Source organism: Lathyrus oleraceus, chromosome 5 (genome assembly GCF_024323335.1).
Source record: "Lathyrus oleraceus cultivar Zhongwan6 chromosome 5, CAAS_Psat_ZW6_1.0, whole genome shotgun sequence".
Classification (NCBI taxonomy): Eukaryota; Viridiplantae; Streptophyta; class Magnoliopsida; order Fabales; family Fabaceae; genus Lathyrus; species Lathyrus oleraceus.
The window spans coordinates 549272452-549295371 of record NC_066583.1 but is presented as its reverse complement, the minus strand read 5'-3'; the positions used below and the strand labels follow the sequence as shown (position 1 = coordinate 549295371).

Here is a 22920-nt window from a genome sequence, read left to right as displayed (position 1 = left end):
ACATTGTCAGCGATGATGCCAGACGGAACCTGTGCTACAGGTAATAGAATATTTCACCGTCTCTTTTGGGCATTTGACCCGTGCATCAAAGGTTTCGCATTCTGCAAACCTATTATTCAAATTGATGGCACTTGGTTATACGGAAAATACAAGGGTACTTTACTCATGGCGGTTGCACAAGACGGCAACAACAATGTCTTTCCCATTGCCTTTTCTCTGGTTGAAGGTGAAACGGTTGGTGGATGGGATTTCTTTCTTCGACATCTCATAATGCATGTGGCTCCACAAGCCAATCTCTGTTTGATTTCTGATAGACATGCTGCCATTGAGAGTGCCTACAACAACCATGACAACGGATGGCATGATCCTCCGTCTACCCATGTCTATTGCATCAGACACATTGCACAAAACTTCATGCGTGCTATAAAAGATAAGAATCTTCGCAAGAAGGTGGTGAATGATGGGTATGCTCTAACTCAGCCGTCATTTCAATATTATCGTGATGAAATTAAACTGTCTAATAAAAAAGCAGAGAGATGGCTAAATAACATACCAGTAGAGCTGTGGACAAGGACATTTGACAGAGGTTGTCGATGGGGTCATATGACAACAAACCTTGTGGAATGCATGAACGGGGTATTCAAAGGAATTTGAAAACTGCCGATAACCGCCTTGGTAAGATCGACCTATTATAGGTTGGCTTCTACGTTCGCAACCAGAGGTGAAAGATGGAGTGCGGTGTTAATGTTCGGGCAAGTATTCAGTGAGTGTTGCATGAAGGTCATGAAAGAGGAGAGCATCAAAGCTAGCACACACGATGTAACAGACTTTGACCATCATAGGCAAAATTTCAGCGTCCAGGAAACAATGGATCACAACGAGGGGAGACCAAATTTAGCCTATGTTGTTAAACTAAACAGAAGTTGGTGCGATTGTGGAAAATTCTAGGCCTTCCGCATTCCTTGCTCCCATGTCATTGCAGTATGCGCTTATACTCGTCAATACGCTTACAACCATTTATCTAATGTGTACAAGACCGTCACCATCATGAATGTATATAATCAAAGCTTCTCGGTACTACCAATGGAGGAATACTGGCCTCCATATGAAGGTGATATAGTTTGGCATAACGACGAGATGCGTAGAAAGAAAAAAGGAAGGCCAAACAACACACGTATCAGGACAGAAATGGATTCCACATATAAAATGATAAGATTATGTAGTATTTGTCGTCAACCAGGACACAACAAGAACAACTGTCCCAATCGAGGAGCATCATTTGGGTCTTAAGTTTTTTGTAACATTGTATTTTTGTAACCTTCAATCATTATATATCATTAAGTTTTTGTTACAACGAGGTTCACAACAAACATCAGTACAAAATAAGCTATCTGAAAACAGAAATATTTCTAACTGATTACAACAATCAAATTGATGTCATCTCGATCGAACATCATTTTCCTAGCATCCTTATCAGTCTTCATTCGCACCCAACCAAAGATACTGTCGAGTCTCTCAATACCTCTAATTTTTTCCCCTTCTGGTATTTTCCCATCTAACCAACGAACCAACTCCCTCTTCAGTTGATCGAACGTAGTGATGTTCCAGAACAACATCAGCATCTGAGGTTTGTCTCTCGTATAAATCACCTTTCCGTATCGGCGACGAACATCAAACATGATTGTCAAATGATTAATTGAGATGTGGAACAATGACTCACACAACGCATCTATTTATAACACAAAAATTGCATTTTAAACTGAGGCGCCAATCCAATTGGCGCCTCCTCTCAAGCTATACACAGGGGCTGCATTCAATTTTTAAGAGGAGTCGCCAATTGAATTGGCGTCTCCTCCTAAAAGTGGGATAGTTTGAGACTTTTTTTGAAATCATGAATATTTTGAGAATTTTCTTGAAAAAATATATTATTTTTGTAAAAAATTTTGAAGTTGTCTTAGAAATAAGATTACTCCCGGGTGAAATATTAATGAGAAGATTATCATATAAATAAGGTATCTAAATTCCAGAGTAGTACTTGTTTTTAATCTAAAATACTACTAGTTGAAATATCAAAATCTTATCATTAGATGTGACTAATTGCGTGCATCATTATTCAAAAGCTACTAGGTGTATCCACTTCTTACTTTTAGTGCATTTACATCCCTATTTTCTTAAGTTGAGAAGGAGTATCATAACATAAGTCAAATGATTATCACAATAATCAGTTGAATGATTTAATTTAGCACACTATATAAGTACTTGCGTAAAAGTACCGTACTTAACCGACAAGGAACACAAACACGTGTCTCATTTCACCAGCTACTCTCCATTTTCTTGCCATCTATCTCTTTCTCCAATCTATCTACTACCTCTCAATCTTCGATTCCTTTTGAACTGAGAAAAATGGGAAGAATCTTTGTGGTGGAGTTGGACGGCAGATGCTATAGATGCAAGTTCTGCAGAACTCATTTGGCCCTTGCAGATGATCTCATCTCTCGGGTAGGTACCCTTTATTCTCCTTTTTATTTTTTTGAACCGTTCTTGGAGCAACTGTTTCTTGAGTTATTTCGGGTTTCTTAGATTTTTTTTTTCTGTTCTTAATTACGATGATTGCCACTATAAGCATTATGCATGATTTGTTAGCTTTCTTACTCTACCTTGCCTGCAAATTATGTAATGTTTGTTTGGTTTGAAGTTGGAAAATTACATTTAGACAGTAAAAGTACTTTTTTGTAAGTGATTATTGTGTATCATCTTAATGATGTTTGATTCTTCTTCTTTCAGACTTTTCATTGCAGGAGAGGAAAAGCATACCTATTCACTAATGCGTGAGTATATTATTTCAGTTCTTATTGTTGGATAATTCATTAGTCACTAAAATTAAAATTCAAGATAATGTTATTTGAAACCTTTGTTAGCATCGGCGCCTCTGGAAAAAATGTGTTGGTTGCAGTGTTTGAAATTGACACAACAGTTGTGATTGCATTTAATTCTTTTATTATTATTACCGGTGTCTTGTTTCCGGTGCCATTGTCAGTGTCTTGTTTCTGGTGTCCGTGATTCATATTTGGAAACATACCAGGCTTTTTGTGGCTCATAAGAATTGCATTCAGCATGATTTGAAATTACAATTAATCGAGAAAATATGGTAGTCGTGTTCACTTTGTTAAGGAATTGGTTCATGAGTTTAGAATGACAGCAAACTACCCTGATCTTTTGATGCTATTGACACAAGTTTGACTATGTGCTTTGAATTCAACCGAATAACATATGAGCTGGTTTGAACGTGCAGCTGTTGAAAAAGAATAATAGCAGACATGGTGCAGTGTTACACTGTGGCTGTGCTACATCTAATCATGGTCTCAATTGTTGCATCTATGTAAATTTTTGTTGCAAAATTGTTTAACTCTTAGATTTAGGACTTTAGTTAATAAGCCTGTGATGTACCTAGGAATATGAAGCCAATAACTTTTAAATGCCCGCTATCTATTCGAAACAGGTATGCTTTTACATTGTGGCAGATGAAATATAAATCCGTTGTTTTAAGATTGTTCATTGTTTCTTTCCCATATAAATTCCCGTTGTTTCTATCTATCGCACATTGATTCAAAACTTTGGCAAAAAGAACATGTCTCAAAAGAAACCGAAGCTGGTTTGAGATGACTGCATTTTGCGTATTAGAACTTGTAACACATGAATTCAACAAAAAATAGGGAACACACTACAATTGGTTGATTGTTGTCATTATTAGTCGATCGTATCACTAGACCTGAATATTCTATACTCTCTATAGCATGCTTATGTTTTGAATCTGTGAATCAGCGTGAACACGACAACTGGAGCACCGGAAGAAAGGATGATGCTTTCAGGATTGCATACTGTGGCAGATATCTTTTGCTGTTGCTGTGGTCAAATACTTGGCTGGAAATATGTAATCATCCTCTTTACTTCATCTAGATTTCATGGAGTAGATGAAATCTATTACTACCTCCGTTTCTAGATATAAGATCCTTAGCTCACAACTTTTGATCCTTCTTTTTTAATTTACTATTTCTTTTCAGGAATCTGCACACGAGAAGAGTCAGAAGTATAAGGAAGGGAAGTTTGTTCTTGAAAGGTACTGTATTTCCGTTTCATATTACGCACATTATGTGCAGGGTGCATTGAAATTAATAGCTTATACTTATTGTGCATATCCTGCATATGTTAATACAACAGAGGAAGCATTGTTGATGATATTGATTTCTCAACGGAGTTTTATATTGATAGCCGCGCTAGCATGAGTGACAGTGAAGATGCTTAGCGTCTTGAAACCTTATGAAGGACGCACTTCTGTATATGCACAGCAATAATAACGGCGCCCCGAGAAAATGTTTAGAATCAAATAAGCTTTCATTTAGTTTTACTTTTTTAGTTTATGTAGTAGCAAAAGAGGAATCTAAGGGGTGTGTAACCTATGTAGAAGGAAAAAGATACATCATGAAAGAGTTGTTTTAGATTTTCTGCAAAATCTTTAGAAGAGTTTCCTTATTGCATCTTGCTTAATCACAAAGTACAGATTTTTTTGCATTTGCTTAATCTGAGAAATTTCTATTTGAAGTTCTGCTTGAAGTTCTGCCTAAGAATTAGTATGCATCTTGGGACGCACATTAAATCACTACATCTTTTGTAAATCAAACAATCATCCCATTTTTATTAAAAATTGGTATGGAGTTGCATATTCATAAATTTTTGGGGTGAATTTGAAGATGCGTATGTGAAAACACCCTTGAACCCATTTACTACGCATTTTTCATTGAAATGGTTTATTTAACCATTCAGTAATTTTTATGGAGATGCATCTCTTAAAATGTCAAACGAAAAATTGAATATATCATCATCTTGCATGATCATTTCTCTCACACTACATATCACCTCCATAACCCAAAACACTTTAAAATTATTATTGAAGCAAATCAACTAAGTCTTTATATTTTAATGTCTCCAAAAGATCATTAAACTATTAATAAATAAAGTTATAAATAATAAATAAAAAATAAAATAAAAATGAAAAATTAACGATTATAAAATAAAAAGAACCGATAATTAGAAAATGAAAGAAAAATATTAAATCTTCAATTTTATTTAATTTTTATATTTTTATTTATTTTTAAATACTTTAAATCTTTAATATTTATCATAATAATAAAAAAAATTATGCAAAAATAATTAAAAAGTATGGATGCAACAGTAAATAAGAGAAACAATATTTAAAAAATGAAAGAAAAAACACTAAGTTTTCAAAAAAAAATTAAAAATAATCATTTATTTCAAAAAAAATTCCAAAATAACTAATTATTCAAAATAATCAGGTTTTGCAGAGGATGCGTCAGATGAATTGGCGCATCCCCAATGCATGAAGAGGAGGCGTCAATAGCATTAGCGCATGCATTGGGCTCCTCATGAAGAAGCGTCAATGCTAGTGGCACCTGCATTGGGCCTCATGAGGAGGCGCCAATGCTCTTGGCACCTAGGTGTATTTGGTTGTGTGGGCGGCCATTCATCTGGCGCCTACATGTCATGGTCATGTGGGCGCCAATCCCTCAAGCGCCCACGTGTTTTGTACAATTGATGTTCCGTCTCTATAAATACCACGCCTTGGATGAAATATTTTTCACTCAAACTCATCTCATAATACCATAACTTGTCTAGTTCAACCACCATCAATTTCAATTTTCTTTGTTTCAACAATGTCTGAATACATTCAAAAACGAAATACTGATGTAATATTTTCTGTCGTTGCGGCTCTGATACAGGTTCGACTTTGGAACACAGATACGTTTGAATGTCTTAATCGGACGTTGTACAGTTGGTTAGAGGGAGAAATTGGAAAGGGTGAACGGATTAGAAGAATACAATGGCTTGTGTCCACATTCAACCAACACGGAGAAGTGCGCGAATGGGTGAATATTAAGACCGACCAAGACGCTCGTAGGATGGTGCATTACATGTTCAAAATTGTTTTGATGGTTGTAATTGCATAGTTCTTGTATTTTATTTGTTATAATTATTTGTGTTACTGTTTATGTAATGGTACTTTCGTCACAGACGTCTAATATGAAATAAATTTAGTTTTTCATATATTGCAATAGAGGTACATGTAAATTTATCTGGTTGTGCTCGTTCCAACAATAGGACAGTTATTACGATTGTGACCTGGTTGACGGCATGAACTACATAGTCTAACCATTTTGTTCGTCGTATCCATTTCGGTTCGAATCCGGGTGCTGTTTGGGCGACCCTTTTTCTTCCTTCGCATAACTTCGTTGTGTCAGACGATGTCCCCTTGATATTCTGACCAATAATCCTCTTTTGCCACTACGGAAAAACTAATTTTATAAATATTTGAAAGGCTGGCGACTTTGTAAACTTCAGATAGCAAGTAGGATGGATCCCTTCGAACCTTTGAGCATGTCGCAATGACATGGGAGCAGAGGGTACAAAAGGCTTGGAACTTTCGGCAGTCGCACCAACCTCTATCTAGTTCGAATCTGTATTGTCCCATCGACATGCCCTCATTGTGATCCATGGACTCAGAAACACTAAACCAACCTTTACTTCGGTCAAAGACCGTAACCACGTGCCGGTTTGCTTTGGCAGCTTCATGTCTGATGAATTTCATTGAAGCATCACTGGACAACTGTCCAGATTGCAACACTGAACTCCATTTTGAGCGTCTGATTTCAAACAACGCCCCTAGCCTGAAATATGTAGCCTGCACCAAAGCGGTTATTGGTAGGTTACGAATGCCTTTGAAGACAGAGTTCATTGATTTCACAAGATTTGTTGTCATGTGGCCCCAACGCTTACCGTTGTCGTATGCCCTAGTCCACTTCTCCAATGGAATACTATCGATCCACCGTACCGCATCTTCGTTTGACAATCTTATTTCCTCGCGGTAGTGTTTGAAAGAAGGTTTTGATAATGCTTAACCTGCATTGACTACCTTCTTCCGCAACGTCTTATCTTTGATTTCCCCCATGAAATTCTGAGCAATATGTCTAATACATAACACATGCGTCGAAGGAGGATTTTGCCATCCGTTGTCAATGTTATTATATGCACTGATGATTGAAGGGTGTCTGTCGGAGATCAAACATAAGTTAGGCTGAGGTGCAACGTGCAATCGGAGATTTCTTAGGAAAAACTTCATCCCTCAGCAGTCTCCCCTTCAACTAGGGCAAAGGCGACTGGAAAAATATTGTTGTTCCCATCTTGTGCCACTTCCATCAGTAACGTTCCTTTGTATTTTCCGTACAACCATGTACCATCAATTTGTATAATTTGTTTACAGAAAGAAAAACCTATGATACATGGTTGATACGCCCAGAATAGACGGGGAAATATTCTATTTCCAACAGTACACGAACCATCTGGTGTATAGGCGGGCAATGTTTCCATCTTGACAATTGTCCCGGGAGCATATTGTTTTAGAGCCAACAGGTATTTTGGAAGTTGTTTGTAAGACTCCTCCCAATTGCCAAACACTTTTTCAACAACTTTTGTCCTAGCTATCCATGCCTTCCTATATGATGGAGTGTACTCGTACTTTACCCTAATATGCGAGATTATTGTACTCACCTTTAATGATGGATTGTCGCCAATGACAGACAATATTTCATCGCATATTAGCTGAGATCTTAATTTACGATGATCCTGCATTTGGTTTGTCAGCATGCATGTGTGATCTGGACCCATTGATCCAATCTCCCAAGACTCGCTCCTCTTCTGGTACGAAGCTGACAACCTAAAAAGGCAGCGCTCATTCGGACAATAAACTTTATACCTCGATGCATCAATTTTGTCAACTCTGAAATCAGCTGATAGTTGCATATGGAATTTCTTAATGGCTTTTACACATTCCTCTTTTGTGCGAAATGTGTCTCCTTGTTTCAAAGATCTTTGCATCTGCACGTAAGGATTGTACCATACATCTGCTGAAGGTTCATCTGAACCCAAATTTAACCTTGTCATGTGTTGGGGTGGGCAGTATACATGACTTGTTGGTATTGGCTCCTCTTCCTCTTCATTGTTCACCATCGAATCAACCATGATCTCAGCTTTTTCTTCTTCGTCATCTGGAACATTCACCTCAACTTGTTCGTCATCAGTCTCACAAAACACTTGTGACTGACCAATATACTGAGACACCTGTTGTTGATGTGGTAATGTATACAACTCTATATCGTTGTAACCGGATTGTTCGTGACTGACAAACATATGTTGAACATCATCAACATCTCGAATCTTCTTTTGATAAAACTTTATCTGGTTTTCTGCAAACCAAACCGGACTTTTATAGATGATTTTGCCCACATTACTGCACTGCAATTTCTTTTCTATTCTTTGTTTTAGATGTGAAAAATTTGATCGTCAATTTATTGTAAACCGAGTTACCTCTGTGTTTCAAAAACAAAAATTGAACAACTGATGATCAAATATTTCACCTTCGACATGGGCACTGATCATGTAATGTTGTGTGGAAGACATTTTGTTCAAATATTAAATATGTAGATAGCTTTAATAGAATTGAATGCATTTCTAAGTTGTTCATCTGCATAACATAAATAGTTTTGCATTGCTAACTTGGTCGTTGCATTGATAACTTGGTCATTGTCTGTACAGACTTGACCATGCATGCAGTAGAAAGAATCAAACATGCAGAGAAAAGAGTGACAAGAACACACATGCGCCACGGAATCAAGGAATCTCTGAACCCTGAGCCCTAATATTCCCACCTAGGCGCCCATTCCCTAGGCGCCATAAAGTAACCGGGGCGCCAAAAGGATGGGCGTCTCTTCACAAAAATTGTACTTAGGCGCCACTAGGAAGGGCGCCCCTTCCCATTGCCCTACACTAAGGCGCCAAGAGGAAGGGCGCCTCTTCCTTGCATGTGAAGAATCACATGCAGGCGCCAAGAGGAATGACGCCTCTTCCCTTGCATGTGGATTCTTCACATGCGCCTAGAAGAGAGATTCCTCACATGATTTCTGAAGTTTGTCATTCCCTTGTCTTCTCTTGCCATTCCATGCAACCAATCACATTCATCTTAGGTTGCAAACCTACTCACTCATTCATCTATAAATAGTCTCTCATATCAACAATATCAAATCATCTTCATCAATACTCAATTATATTCTTCTACCACACTTGTTTCCTCTACCACACTCAAGCTTTGCAAAATCAAATCATGTCTTTGTTGACTATGGGCGATGAACACAGAGGCACACTCGAGAATATCTCGGCATTTGTATGTTATCTCTATCTTTTTACTTTTTCTGTTTTTTAGTCTTATACCTTTGTTATCTATGTTTTTCTTACTTCTTATAGAGTTGTGTTTGTTGATTATGTATTTCTTCTTCTAATTATATTTTCTTACTTCTTGTTATTAGGATCCGAAGCGGTTTAGATGTCGTGTACATGAATATGTACCCCATGATCCTTTAATAGAACCATATATTAGAGGATGTGGATTTGGAAATATACTCAACATTATTTCGTACTCGGTGGACTACAAGTTCATTTTGGCTTTGTTGGAGAGGTGGAGACCCGAGACCCACACATTTCACCTTCCGATTGGTGAGTGTATCGTCAGACTTGAGGACGTGTACATGTTGTTGGGTCTCCGTATAGACGGAAAGGCAATGAATGGTCGAGTTAACCAAGACAACAATATCTGCAATGAATTATTGGGTGCCCTTTTGTTAGACGAAGAAACTGAGGGAGACACATCCGGTCAAGCAATGGGGCAAGGTATAAATTTAAAATACCTTAAACAATATTATGTCAGTATAGTATTGTCCTATGATTCAACCGAGTAAGAGAAAATAATAAAAGCTCGGTGTTATATTATGATTTTATTTGGTAGTTTTTTGTTTCCAGAAAGTACAGGTAATTATGTAAATATAATGTATTTACCTTTATTACGCAACATTAATAAGGTAAACACTTATAGTTGGGGTTCAGTTGTGTTGGCCCATCTATATAGTGCAATGTGTAGAACTGCAAAAAAGAATACATGTACTTTTTTTCATGTGCGTATTTGCTTCAAGCTTGGGGTTGGTCAAGAATGTCGTCGCTCGCCCTGATAAATGAGTGTCTATTCGTGTTTCCGTTTGCAACCAAGTAAGTCTAACATTTTACCATTCACCATTTAGTTAATTATATTTTATATTATAATTAACAGTAAATAATATTTTTCACTTCTTTTTTATCTTAGGTGGTCAGTAAGGGGAATGAACTACAACAGGTGTCTGAAACACGCTATTGTAGTCTATCGCAATCTATTGGACCACAATGGATATGACGATGTAATAATCCTACCCAACTATATTTTAATTTAAAAATACTTCTTAAATTATTTTCCATCTAATCGTTTCGTATTGTTTTACAGTTTGTCTGGAGGCCATATCTGGGTCTGGATCATGATGTGAACCATGACGATGTTGTAGTTTGGACAATGAAGACACCGATTATCCGATTCACTACGGTGGAAATGCACCAGAGTGACCAGGTCAAACTGCAGTTCGGAATACTACAACAGATTCCAGAATCTCCCACGTGTTTGGGGAATTGGTATCAAAAAAGGGTTGATGCACAATGGGATTATTCTGACTGGAGAGACTTTGCAAAAGAGATGTTTCGTTAATGGAGGAATCGACGACAACACATCTTGAACGAACCAGACATCCATGGTGCAACACCTACTCAACAGTATACGACATGGTTTAAGTCGGTAACAACTCAACAATTTGTATCTGAGCCGCAGTATTTGATGGATCCACGCCAACTTGCTTCGTCATCGTACGCCCCACAACAATTCACCAACCAACAACAATGTGAACCCACCCAAACCTAACAACCAACCACACAACATAAACCAACCACATACACACAACAACCAAACACCCAACATCGCAACTCGTCCATGCCAACCACCCAACAACCAACTGTAGCACCTCAAATTTGCACCTACCATTGTACATACATTCTCATATTAGGTCATAGCATATCATGATACATTGCATAGCATTTGCATTGTCCCCAGTTGCCTCAAGAGCAAGCAAGCAAGAACTAGGTCAAACTGATCAGGAGATCAGTCAACCAATCAAGCAAGGGTGTTTCTCAAGGAGCTAAAGCCCTAGGGTTTGTCCAACAAGTTCACATGACTTGGAGGTCTATTTGAAGTGTTTAAGTCAAGGGTTGAAGGCTCAGAGGTCATCAGTCAATGCATAGCCAGGCAGAAACCCTGAAAGTCAACAGTCAGTCAAGGCAGTGGATGGTGGCCATTCTTGTTGAATTTGGGCACCATGGTCAATAATCAAGAGTTCATATGTCTTGGGACATCATTTGAAGTCAAGGTCTCAAGGAATTAGGGTTTGGAATTCATCAGTCAGTGCATAGACAGTCAGAAACCCTAGAAAGGTCAAAGTTGGTCAACTGTGGTTGATTTTATGGTTTTGATGGATGGAAATGGTTTGAGAGAGCTTATTCATGTCCTAATAGGCCTCATATGTCATGGAAATCAACATCATGGAAGAATTTGAAGCCAATCAGAAAATTTCCAGAAATAGAAAGTGGACCTGTAAATTCAACTGCCAAAAATAGAAACTTCTTGATCCTCAACTTGCATCATGATACAAGCTTCAAATGAATTTTTGCCCAACATGAAAGTTGAAGATCTTGTTCTACCATTTTCAAAAAGTCCAAGAACTCTCAAATCCCATGTGTGGTTGTCAAGATATGATCAATTCAATTTCAAAAATTTGTGAACTTCAACAAGCCATATCTCATGAACCATAAGGCCAAATTTGGTGGGGTTTTTTCCTACAAACCACATTTTTCATCCTCTTTCCAAAAATATAAATTTCACCTTCCAAAACCTTGCCAATCAAAATGGCATTTTTTGACTTTTCCATTAAAAATCAAAGTTTGACTCATGGTTGACTTTTTGATTCTTTGACTTTTTCTCACTTTGGCCAATTGGGAAATGTTTCATACATCATTTGTGATTTGTCTAGAGCTTAAAATCATGTTCATACTATCATCTTACCATCATTTTGGGCAAAGTTGCAAATTTGTTAATTTTGGCAAATGGAGTCACATAAGTAAAACAAAGCTAGCAACTCATGAAGCAACCAAAAACAGCAAGTTGTTTGGTCCTGTACAGCATAATCAAGGCCCAATTTCGTGGCATAGCATACACCTCCTTCCTCACTTATACACAAAATTAGCAATTGGCATTTTGGTTCATAAAATTAAACTTGGATTAGCATGTGATAATGTGAGCTTAAACAGACCTTTATAAACATTTTCTCAGCTCATTCCAACCCGAGCAAGCTGCAGCCACACGACCAAATCCTCTCACTCCCTCATTGTGCATTTTTGCAAAAGATGAATTTCTGCACAAACCATTCAAAGAACTCGAGTAACCATTAGTTCCCTCATCATCCCACCAACCTTGGAAGCTTTGTGGATCTTTGATTCCCAGCTGGAACCCTCCCCATGTTCTGTTTTCCTTTCAAAGCACAGTAATGGCAGATCATGATGTGGTGATTTCCAAGCATCAATGAACTAAAGCTATCCAACCATTCATCATTTCCAAGTATCTGCAACATCTGTTTGAGCTTGTCACCACCAAAACCACACTGTGCCATCGAGTTCTTCAATTCAAGTAAGATTTTCAACTTCCTTATTTGTCCAAATCATGCCATGTATCTTGAAGATCCCTCTTTGCTGATTGTTGTGAGCTATAATTTGTTGAGAATGGTTAGATATTAGTGAAGATATGCCAATCTGAAACTTGATGTTCATGTTTGTTTTGATTTGCTGCTTGTTATTTAGTTTGTTTTAAGGATAATAGATGTTGGATTATGATTATTCTTGGTCTGATGATGCCATTGGTATGATGATTCTTTGTTCTAGGCATGATGGAAAACTCGAGTCTGTTTTGGAAGAGATGAACACTTGCTGCTGTTTTGTTAAAACTTTAGTTTATTTCCAAAATCATGTTTGCTGTTATTACTTGTGATTGCATGAACATACTGTCATTGCCATGTTGTTGACCCTGCTGTTTAAATTGATGATGAACCATGAAGATGAGTATGCCCTGTTCATGAACCCTAGGAGAGCCCAGAAAATTCGCATGAACATGTTTGGTTTATGGCTGTTTAGTTGTTGCATGGACATACTGTGATTGCTTGCCATGATGTTTGTATTTCGATTAATAATGATTTTGCTTGAATGATGAATAATTGATGTCGAAATTGTATGTTGCTGCCAAACCCTAGTTGCATAAATTCCCAGAACTTGAATTGCAATTGGTTGATGTTGTTTGCTTTTCACATGTGCACTGTTCCATTGGCTGAGAGCCAATGAGAACATTTCGTTCTCTTCCCCAATGCACTGCCGTTTCAGTTAGTGGCACACTTAATTACACAATTGCCACTGAGTTGACCATGTTTGACTCGCTCACCATGCTTTTGTTCATGTTTTGCTCAATTAATCACTCATCTTCAACAATTCATTTCTCTTTCAATTTTCATCCAAAAATCATGAGATTTTTTCCATGATGTTCATGATTGAGTCTAGTATTTAATTGTGTTTTTTTTATTAATTTTTCATTGGCTGGATTTTAATTGGCAATTGTTTTCCCAACATGTATGCATAAATGATACATCTTACCATTTCTTTTGTGAAATTGTCATGACATATCCATTGCCCCTGAAATTTTTTGCGGAGAAACTAGACACATTCACCTTTGTTTTGATATAAAGTTTGTGCATTTATCATATGTGGTGTGTGAGCTTTGATTTTTTGAAGTTAGGTGTTACATTTGGTGTCACAACATGAACATGCATTTTCCCTAATTTTGTTGACATGCTTCCTTGCATCCAATTGACCCCATTTTTTGCATGAATCATCTATCACATGTCTAGTTTATGTATGAATTTTCCTGGAATTAATTGTTCTGTTTTCCATTTGATTGTGAATTTTCTTCCCTGCCTAGTCAATGGTTTACTTTATGTGATATATGTTGCCAAATCATTTGGGAAATCCTCATACCATATTGTATGATCATGAAACTTCATATGTTATAACTAGACATCTTGAGCTTTGCATTGGTGTTAATCTAATTCATTTCTCATCTGTTTTCAATTTGATATGATTTTTTGAAGTTGACCCATGTTTGTTGACCTTCATTGTGCATGTTTGAAATTGTGTTGACTTCTTGATTTCAATTGACTGCCTTCCTCTCATCCAAATGCCATGAAATTTTATATGTCTACCATGTTAGATGTTAGGATTGAGTGTGATTTATTTGATGTTTTTTGAGATTGTTTAGGTTGACTTTTGATGCAAGTCATTCTGTTGACTTCTTTGAGCTTTCATTTGCCTTACTTTGACTTCAAATGTTCACGAAATGATAATGATGCATGATTTGATTGTGAATCCAATTGAGATAGCTTCTTAAATGTTTGACCTTGACTTTGGTTGACTTTTCTTTGCTGCCTTGACTTTTTTCTTTCATCTTTGACCCTAGGCTAGTCCTAGTGGTCTTCTGTGCTTACTATTGAGTTCCTGTTTCAGGTTAAGCACCATTGCCATTGAGATCATACAAATGTAATTGGATTTGTTTACATATGAACTAACCTTTGTTTTGCAGATGGTTTGACTCCTGTGTTTGAGTCTTGCTTTGCACAGTTGATCATTTGTTTTGTCTGTTTATCCATTCCTTTTGATTTAAACCTTTGAACTGTTTGCTAATTGGTTTGACCTTTTCAGGTACTTTAGTTGCTTAAGTTCTTTGAACTTGCTTGCTTTGCTATTTAGCATTTGCTTTGAGGTATAATTACTTCTTCTTCATGTAGTCTGGAGACCCGGTCTGTTATTTGACCGGGCAAACTGTCTGAAGTCCTCCTTAAGAGGCCATGCTTGTGTGTGTTTAAAATTGTCCCAAGCAGGAAAAGTCCTTCAAGTAAGGCAATTGGTGGAAGGTAGGGATATGCAATCTATCCCCCACTACTCTTGTTGTGTCATCCCTCTGCTCACACTGCTGTGTGTTGATGCATTGGGATACAAACCCAAGATCTTGTACAAAGTGTACAGTGTCAGAGTCTTCGAGTATAGAAGGGTTCCCACTTTCTGGACCCATGCTCATTTGTCTATTAGCTCTCCCTGATTAGGGATAGAAGCAATGAGGCACACCCTTCATCTCCTATTCATCTGCTTCACCTTAGCCTCTCAATGGCAAGGTTAAGAGCAACACTTACCCTATTACAGTTGGCCCTAGTGCCTAACCTTTTGCTTGAGCCTCTTGTATGCATATAGAGTGTGTTTCTTGTGATTGTGGTTGCCTGTTTGCTTTGCCTCTTTAGGTTTAGTTTAGACTTGCCCTTGTGCAAGGTAGGTTGTGATTGATTTGCTTCTTGTGCAAGTCAAGTCTGTGTGGCTTAACCCTTGTGTGAGCCATGCTTAGAATAGTCCGGTCGAACTACGGCAACTCTGATTCTCATGTTCAGATGAGATACGTAGGCACGAGATGCAATGTCTTGTCGAGTTTGACTAACAACTAATCCGTGCTTGTTTTCGCCCTCGTTGCGATCCTTTCTCTCGCCCTCGTTGCGATCGAGACTTTCCCTTTCTCTTGCCCTAGTTGCAATTGAGTCCTTCTTCCCTGCCTGCCGAACTACGGCAACTCTGATTCTCATGTTCAGATGAGATACGTAGGCACGAGATGCGATGTCTTGTCGAGTTTGACTAACGACTAACCGCTAATCCTTGCTTGCTTTCGCCCTCGTTGCGATCCTTTCTCTCGCCCTCGTTGCGATCCTTTCTCTCGCCCTCGTTGCGATCCTTTCTCTCGCCCTCGTTGCGATCGAGCCTTTTCCTTTCTCTCGCCCTCGTTGCGATCGAGACTTTCCCTTTCTCTCGCCCCCGTTGCGATCGAGTCTTTTTTCCCTGCCGGCCGAACTACGGCAACTCTGATTCTCACGTTCAGGTGAGATACGTAGGCACGAGACGCGATGTCTTGTCGAGTTTGACTAACAACTAACATCTAATTATCTTCTCTCGCCCTCGTTGCGATTGAGACCTCCCCTTTCTCTTGCCCTTGTTGCAATCGAGACCCTTGCTTCCTGTGCAAGCCTTGTTTAAGATAGGTTGGCCCTCGTGCCATTTAGCTAGAAACCTTAACTTAGGGTTGACTTTTGCATGACAACATCTAGGCTCGAGTCGTAGTCTCCCTAGAGTTGTGTCTCCCTCTGTTATCTGGTTAGGCTAGATCCTTGTCCCTGCGTAGGGGAACTACATCGCCCTGATCTTCATACCAGATGAAGTATGTAGGCAGGAGATTGAGCTGATCTCTCCGGGCGCCTTTCTTTTCTTTTTGTGTTTTGTTTGACAGTTGTAGGCTGAGTCCCCGACTCCCTATTTATCTGTTGTGTTGTTTTGGTTCGGATGCTGACATAAGTCCAGTGATTGGCAGTCGGGCTCCACGTTTGCCTGTGTTTTGTTTGTTTGTGTGCGTGTCAGCCGAGCTACGAATGCTCTGATTCTTCTCTCGTCCGAGAAGATACGTATGTATAGGATGCGATATCCTAGCGAGCATGTGTCGTTTCCCTAGTCCGAACTACTTCGACTCTGATGTCTATGCCTGATAGACTAAGTAGGCCCAGGATACGATATCCTGCCGAGTCAGTTTCAGTCAGTTTCTTTTGTCTCTTTTCAGCCAGTGTGTGTGAGTTTGAGCAGTGTTTAGCAACCATATTCCTTCCTTTTGTGCGTGGATCCCGTAGAGTACTACGGATGCGTAGGGTGCCTAACACCTTCCCTTCGCATAACCGACTCCCGAACCCATCCTCTTTGGTCGCGAGACCATGTTCTTTTCCTAGGTTTACTTCGAGCGTTTCCTTTCCCTCTTTTGGGATAAATAACGCACGGTGGCGGCTCTGTTGTTTCTTCTTTTCCCGCCGGTTTTTCGCGTGATGCGACAGCTGGCGACTCTGCTGGGGAGAACAAAAGTTGACCTATGCTGGTCCATCTTCCCTGAGCGAGTCTCTCCTAGCGCTCTCTAGGTTAGGGTTTTGGTTGCTTTGTGCTGTTATTTATTGCATTCATTGTATATATGTGCATTTATTGTTTGCATTTATTGTGTACACTTATGTTTGCATTCATATTCATCATTTGTTTCTGCCTGGCTGGTTGTCTGTTTTTTCTTTGTGGGGTGGGAGTCAGTTGAGATGAGTTCTATACCCGAACTCGAGTGCTCTCTAGGATAGGAGAATGGCATAGTCTTGTTGACTGGTGTGGAGTAGTCCTTAGCCAGTTGACTTGCGAGACCATTCACTTGGTGGAGGTCATGTTGAACTAATAATGTCACACAAGTTATTTGTGGTTAGGCATTATTCTTTCAATCATGTGCCGCAGAAGCCAAGGACCTTAGTTTACCAAACCCATCTTGGCCTATTTTTAGGACCGTAGTGCGGAGGTCGTTCAGATGTCAGTTCTGATGCGATTGTCACGCGATACTACACTCATAAGAGTTTCTCTTGAGAATATTTTTGGAATACGAGTATTCGTTCCTCCGATAATATTCGAAAGATGGAACGATGATTATGGGAACCTCTGATAGAACATGTCTGGCAGGTTTAAACCCTAGTACACTCCCTTTGGGTGGTTCTTAACCGAGACTCCATGCTCGTGACTCTCAACAAACCCTTGATTCGTGGTTGAGTCGTTCAAGCATTGTTAATATCAATGGATCCCGGATCAGGTGTAAAACCTAAGTCCACCAAAGCGGCTGGTTGATATTAAGGATGTTAGAGCCGGTTCATGTACCGTTAATATCAATGGAACTTGGGTGTCGATAAGGTGAAAACCTAAATCCACCAAAATGGATGATTGATATTAGGGATACAATGGGCTTTCCCACGACCTTTGTTTGGCGTGCTTTGCTTGACCCTTGAGTATGTTTGTTGCATCCATGCATCCATACATTCATCTGCATCCATATCATCAGAAAAAAGAAAATTCTCAAGGAACTCAAAGGAGTTTATTTGCAAAAAAATTCAAAAACATGAAAAAACCGGGAAAATTTTTTCACCTGATATATTTGATAAGATATTCTCATGTATGATCAAAATGCTAAATATTTCAAAGTTTGCAAATAAAACCCTCGGGTTCCTTTGATATAAAAACAAGCATATGCATAAACACTTCATGCATCATTTGCATCAGCAGGTTCTGTTCCGGTCTCCCATCCAGTGGTCCGACCCTGCGATCTTCATTTATTTTGAAGACGCACTTTGCCGGTATCATACCAGAGCCATCTCTACCAGATTGATGGATCATCCTGAGCAAGGGAATTGTGAACTCAGAGAGATATTTGCCAGACTTTGTACTGTTGATGGATTTATTCCTGGTTAACCGATCCCGGGCTGGCATTGGCTACTGTTCTGGGGCATGCAATGAGCAAGGTCTGTTCAAGAGTGGAGGATCCATCCGTGACGATCAACCTGAAGAAGAGGCTGCTGCTATCTTGGAAGAGGATGCTGCTATCTTGGAAGAGGACGCAGAGGACTTGAACAATTTCATCATTCCTGGTGGTGTCTGCCACAATTGGGTCACTGTGGGCTTTCCTGCAGTTTTTCATAAGTCAGAGCAATAATCACTTTGTTTAAAAACCCTTCTCCCATGCCAAAAGGAGAAGTGATGACATTGTTGGCAACATTTTGTGCAATGATATTTTCATTCAAATAAATGCATGTTAAACATTTGTTTTTCCAATTGTTTTCCCTTTTCGCTTTTTGCATGAAATTGGTGATCACAAAAAACCCTAAAAAACAAGAGTAAAAGCAATCTTTTCATCTGCATAACGATTGTCTTGTTTGATTTTCAAAGAGCTTTTCATATCAAAATTATTATGCAGGTTGTTTCTTAAACCCATTGAACATAATGATCGGACGTCATCTCCCAATTTTGAATTCCCTGTATTCGAAGCGGACGAAGATGATGTTGAAGGGATTCCTGACGAGATTTCCCGACTTCTTGAGCAAGAAAAGAAGATCACTCAACTGCATCTCGAGAATCAGCAGAACAGCCAACTGGGGCATTTATCAAAAAAAAAATCAAAAAAAATATACGAAAAAAGAGAAGAAAAAAGAAAGAAGAGGGTGCAAAATCAAAAGAAACCCAAATCAAAAGAAAGAAAAAGAAAGAAAAAAAAACAAAAGAAAGATAGCACCCTCAAAGTCCCAAGTTGACTGATGCTGAATTCGATCGAAAGGAAGAGATCAACTGCCATGTGTCATGGTCAGTTATACCAGCAGAGAGTGACGAAAGCATTCGACTAGAAGGTCAAGCCTCGTGTGTTCCGAGGGACCCTGTGCTCAAGAAAGTCTTGTCTTTCGTGCCCGATTCCAGGGGCAAGTGAACTCCAAGCTATGAAAGTACATATGTTTTCAAAAGAGCCTTTTCAGGCAGTGTTCTGACACTTACAACAATGGATGGAAGTTCATTCGTCCTGTGAATTCCGATGCAGTCAAGAAATACTTCGCCTAAAACAAAGAAAAAAAAAAGCAAAAGCTCGCTAAGTCGAACACCCCAAAGGGCGACTTAGGCAAAAAAGAGCGTCTCGGTGGATTGAAAACCCGAAAGGGCGATCCAGGCAAAAGTTAGAGACATTGAAAAAAAAGAATTTGCATCCCGCTAGATTGAACACCTCACACTGGGGCAATCTAGGCAAAAATTAGGGATTTGGCAAGTAACTGCATCTTGACAAGACTGTGCTGTACATCTGTCATCCGTCAGGAATTCTCGATTCGTCGTCGACTGAAGCTCTGAATACATCGAAAATTCAGAATGGTAGAGGAAAGGTCATTATGTTCAATGTAGCCCTCTCCAATATATATCACCGATTTCAAACTTGTACAGATCTATGGAGTCTCGCCCTTTGCAGACTACCATTCCATTACATTAATTTGAGCTTTTATCCAATTATTTGCACTCTTTTGTTTCGACTCAACAAATGTTTTGCATGTTTTAATTGATAAAGTATCATTGTTTTCAAAATAAACAAATTTTTCAAAAAAATTGTTCTTAAACAAAGTGAACATTCACAATGATGGAAGAATACTTAGGAGACCCACAGTGCTCTCCCGGGGGTGGTATGATTACCAACAGGTAAGACAATTGTTCGTATCTCGAGCATGACTGTATCTTTGTCCTGCAGAACCTCGTATGGTCTCTCCTCAGTGAAGTTGCCCGATGCAGTGTTGGTTGAAGTTGTTCATCTTCATGTTCCCGGCAGTACAGATTCATCCTCCAAATCCCTGTTAGCTCTATTGTGGGACATTCCCAGTAGAGTGCTGTTTGAACCCTACCATGGGGCATTCCCAGCAAGGTTGCTGTTGAAATACTTTTGTGGGGCAGCTCCCCTAGCAGAGTGTTTACTGAAGACTTCAACTTTCGCCTCTCCAGCAGAGCAGTCTTCATCTCCCCCCAACGTGGTTGTTTTTCCTTGAAGATGCAGTATTTGGTGGATTGACGTCCCAGTAATCCGGCATTCCCTCAGATGGATCCCTCAGTGGAGTTGTTTACACGAGGAGCTTTCTCAATGCCTATCTATCCTCATCAGAGATCTGATTGCTCCTTGGTATCTCTGATTTCCCGCACAAGTTGTTGCGGCGCATACGCCTGTATGTTGAACTCTGTTCTCCGGTTGTGACCGACGATCCCTCCGGAAGCCTCTGGTGGCCTTCCTCCCCTACAGGATGATGATTGTTCCCTATTGTCCCAGTCTCCAGTGGATTTTCTTGGCTCTCTGGTGACTTTGGTTTTCTCTCCGGACGGTTGATTCCCGGACCTGCGTGTTGAGCATGTCTGTTCGTCAACATTCATCATACATTTTAGGTAGAATGCATACATGCATAATCATAGCATTCGGATACTCATGTTGCAGCTGTTGCCGTGTATCCGCTGATGGTTGTCTCCTGCTATCTGTTGATACAGAATCTCTCCAGTAGATTTTCCTCTAGCAGATATGGGTGTGTCTGATCTCTCCATGTAGAGCCAACCCCTTAAGCAGAAAGTGTCTATCCTTTCCTACCATTTCCCCACTGAGATACATCCTCGTGGACGACGGTTGCTTCCGTTCCCTCCCTACACGGGATGGTTTGTCCCTATTGAGTTTCTTTCCTCATTAGGATGAGTCTTGTTTCAGTCTGCCTTTTTGGATCGATCCTGAATTGGCTTCCTATTGGCTGTCTCTTATGCTTCCCTGGGGCATAAATGAATAGTCGCTCACTAACCGGCACTCATTCATTTCACCCTCAGCGGAATTTTTGGCTTCTACCTACGAACCGGTAGCTGTAAGTCCTTTCTTTACGGTCTTCTACCCACTAGCTGGTAGTTGTAAATCCTTTTTCTCACTCTGTCTCTCAGCAGACTGTTTGATGGCTTCTACCTACGAACCGGTAGTTGTAAGTCCTATCTTTGTGGTTTTCTACCCACTAGCTGGTAGTTGTAAAATCCCACATTCCTCCCCTTGTTGAAGTTAACCCTTTGTGCTCATCCCGAGGATGACTGGTTACTTTTCCGTGGTTTTCTGCCTACTAACCGGTAGATGTAATCCCCTCTTTGCAGTTATCAGTATCCGGTTTGCGGTATTGATATTCTTTCCCCTTTGGATACTTGCCTTGATCAAGCAATATTGTTCCCATTGGGTCTTCACCTTCTTTTTGGATACTTGCTCCAAGTTAGCAACTTTATCCTCACCTGATTGGTCATCTTTTGCATACCTAATCTGGTACCCAGAGGCCTTTCTTTTCGGTCGATTATTCATTTAACAACCTACAACCCGGTTATGGATAATCTTCCATGCGAGTGTATTATCTACGTTTTGACGGCTATAGATAATATGTCTCATGCGCTCTTGGGTCGAAGTCGTCCTCCCCAGCAGAGTAAGATTCGTATTCCTTGTGGAATCGAATGCCCATCCTTTAACAAGACTGCTTTTCTAGCCCTCTTCAGGATGTTGAGTGTTTGGAACACAAACCAATTCACGCTTTGGCACTCAGGCCAACTTTGCCGGTATTCAGACCGAAGGAGTTTCCGACGATCAGGTCAATGTACTTATGTTTTTCCGGTGTTCAGACCGAAGAAGTTTCCGACGATTAGGTCGATGTACTTATGGCATACAAATCAATTCACGCTTTGGTCGGTCACCCGTTTCATACCTACAACCCGGTATCCTTGGTGTTCCTTCCTGTTTGCTCGCTGTCGTGACCTTGATCCCCGAGTGGAGCGGGTTTCACGAAATATTTCTCCAGCAGAGTTCACCCCACCAGTGGATTGGACAGGTTTCAGTAGCAGGTCGATACCTGCATCCCCAGCTGAGTTGTTTCTACTTGTGAATTATGTGGGTCGTCCCCGGCGGAGTAACAGTTATTCCCCAAAGCATAATCTATTTTGTATCTGAGGTTTGTACGAGCCTTATCCCCAGAGAGTTGCCTGGATTATCTTCCCCAGCGGAGCATTTATTTCCCCAAGCGGAATTTTTTGTGGATTGATTGGGCTATCCCCAGCAGTTTACCGTTGTTGTCTCCTAGCAGAGTTGCTTTGTTACTCCCCAGCGAGTTGCCTTGTCTTCCCCTAGTGGATTTGTTTTGTTACTCCCCAGCGAGTTGCCTTGTCTTCCCCTAGTGGATTTGTGTTGTTGGTTCCCCAGCAGTTGATTTGCTCCCCCCAGTGGATTTATCTTGAAGATTCCTCAGCACAGTCGTCCTGTGCATCTCTCCCCGCAGAGTTCTTATCATATTGCATTGCATATAGTAAATCATTGCATCCTCAAAACTGCGTAGCATTTCCATCCCATATGGAGCA

The 22920-nt window shown here is 39.8% G+C and overlaps 1 protein-coding gene across 2 annotated transcripts; it reads left to right on the top strand.

The window, feature by feature from the left end:
- Positions 1-2148: 2148 nt before the first annotated feature.
- Positions 2149-6123, top strand: LOC127086290 (protein yippee-like At5g53940). Of its 2 annotated transcripts, none has more exons than XM_051027027.1 (5): positions 2149-2499; positions 2785-2828; positions 3823-3931; positions 4062-4117; positions 5796-6123. In XM_051027027.1, the coding sequence occupies exons 1-5, from the start codon at positions 2404-2406 to the stop codon at positions 5854-5856; spliced, it is 366 nt and encodes a 121-aa protein (XP_050882984.1). In that variant the 5' UTR covers positions 2149-2403; the 3' UTR covers positions 5857-6123. The 2 variants fall into 2 exon arrangements, with proteins under 2 accessions (XP_050882984.1, XP_050882983.1); XM_051027026.1 differs by lacking the exon at positions 5796-6123 and adding an exon at positions 4219-4530.
- The last annotated feature ends 16797 nt before the right edge of the window (positions 6124-22920 follow it).

Excerpts from the sequence above, each read along its gene's own strand:
- LOC127086290 (XM_051027026.1), top strand. The coding sequence starts at position 2,404 with ATGGGAAGAATCTTTGTGGTGGAGTTGGACGGCAGATGCTATAGATGC. Across the intron at positions 2,829-3,822 it reads GCATACCTATTCACTAATGC|CGTGAACACGACAACTGGAG; the intron begins GTGAGTATATTA and ends TCTGTGAATCAG. Across the intron at positions 4,118-4,218 it reads GGGAAGTTTGTTCTTGAAAG|AGGAAGCATTGTTGATGATA; the intron begins GTACTGTATTTC and ends TTAATACAACAG.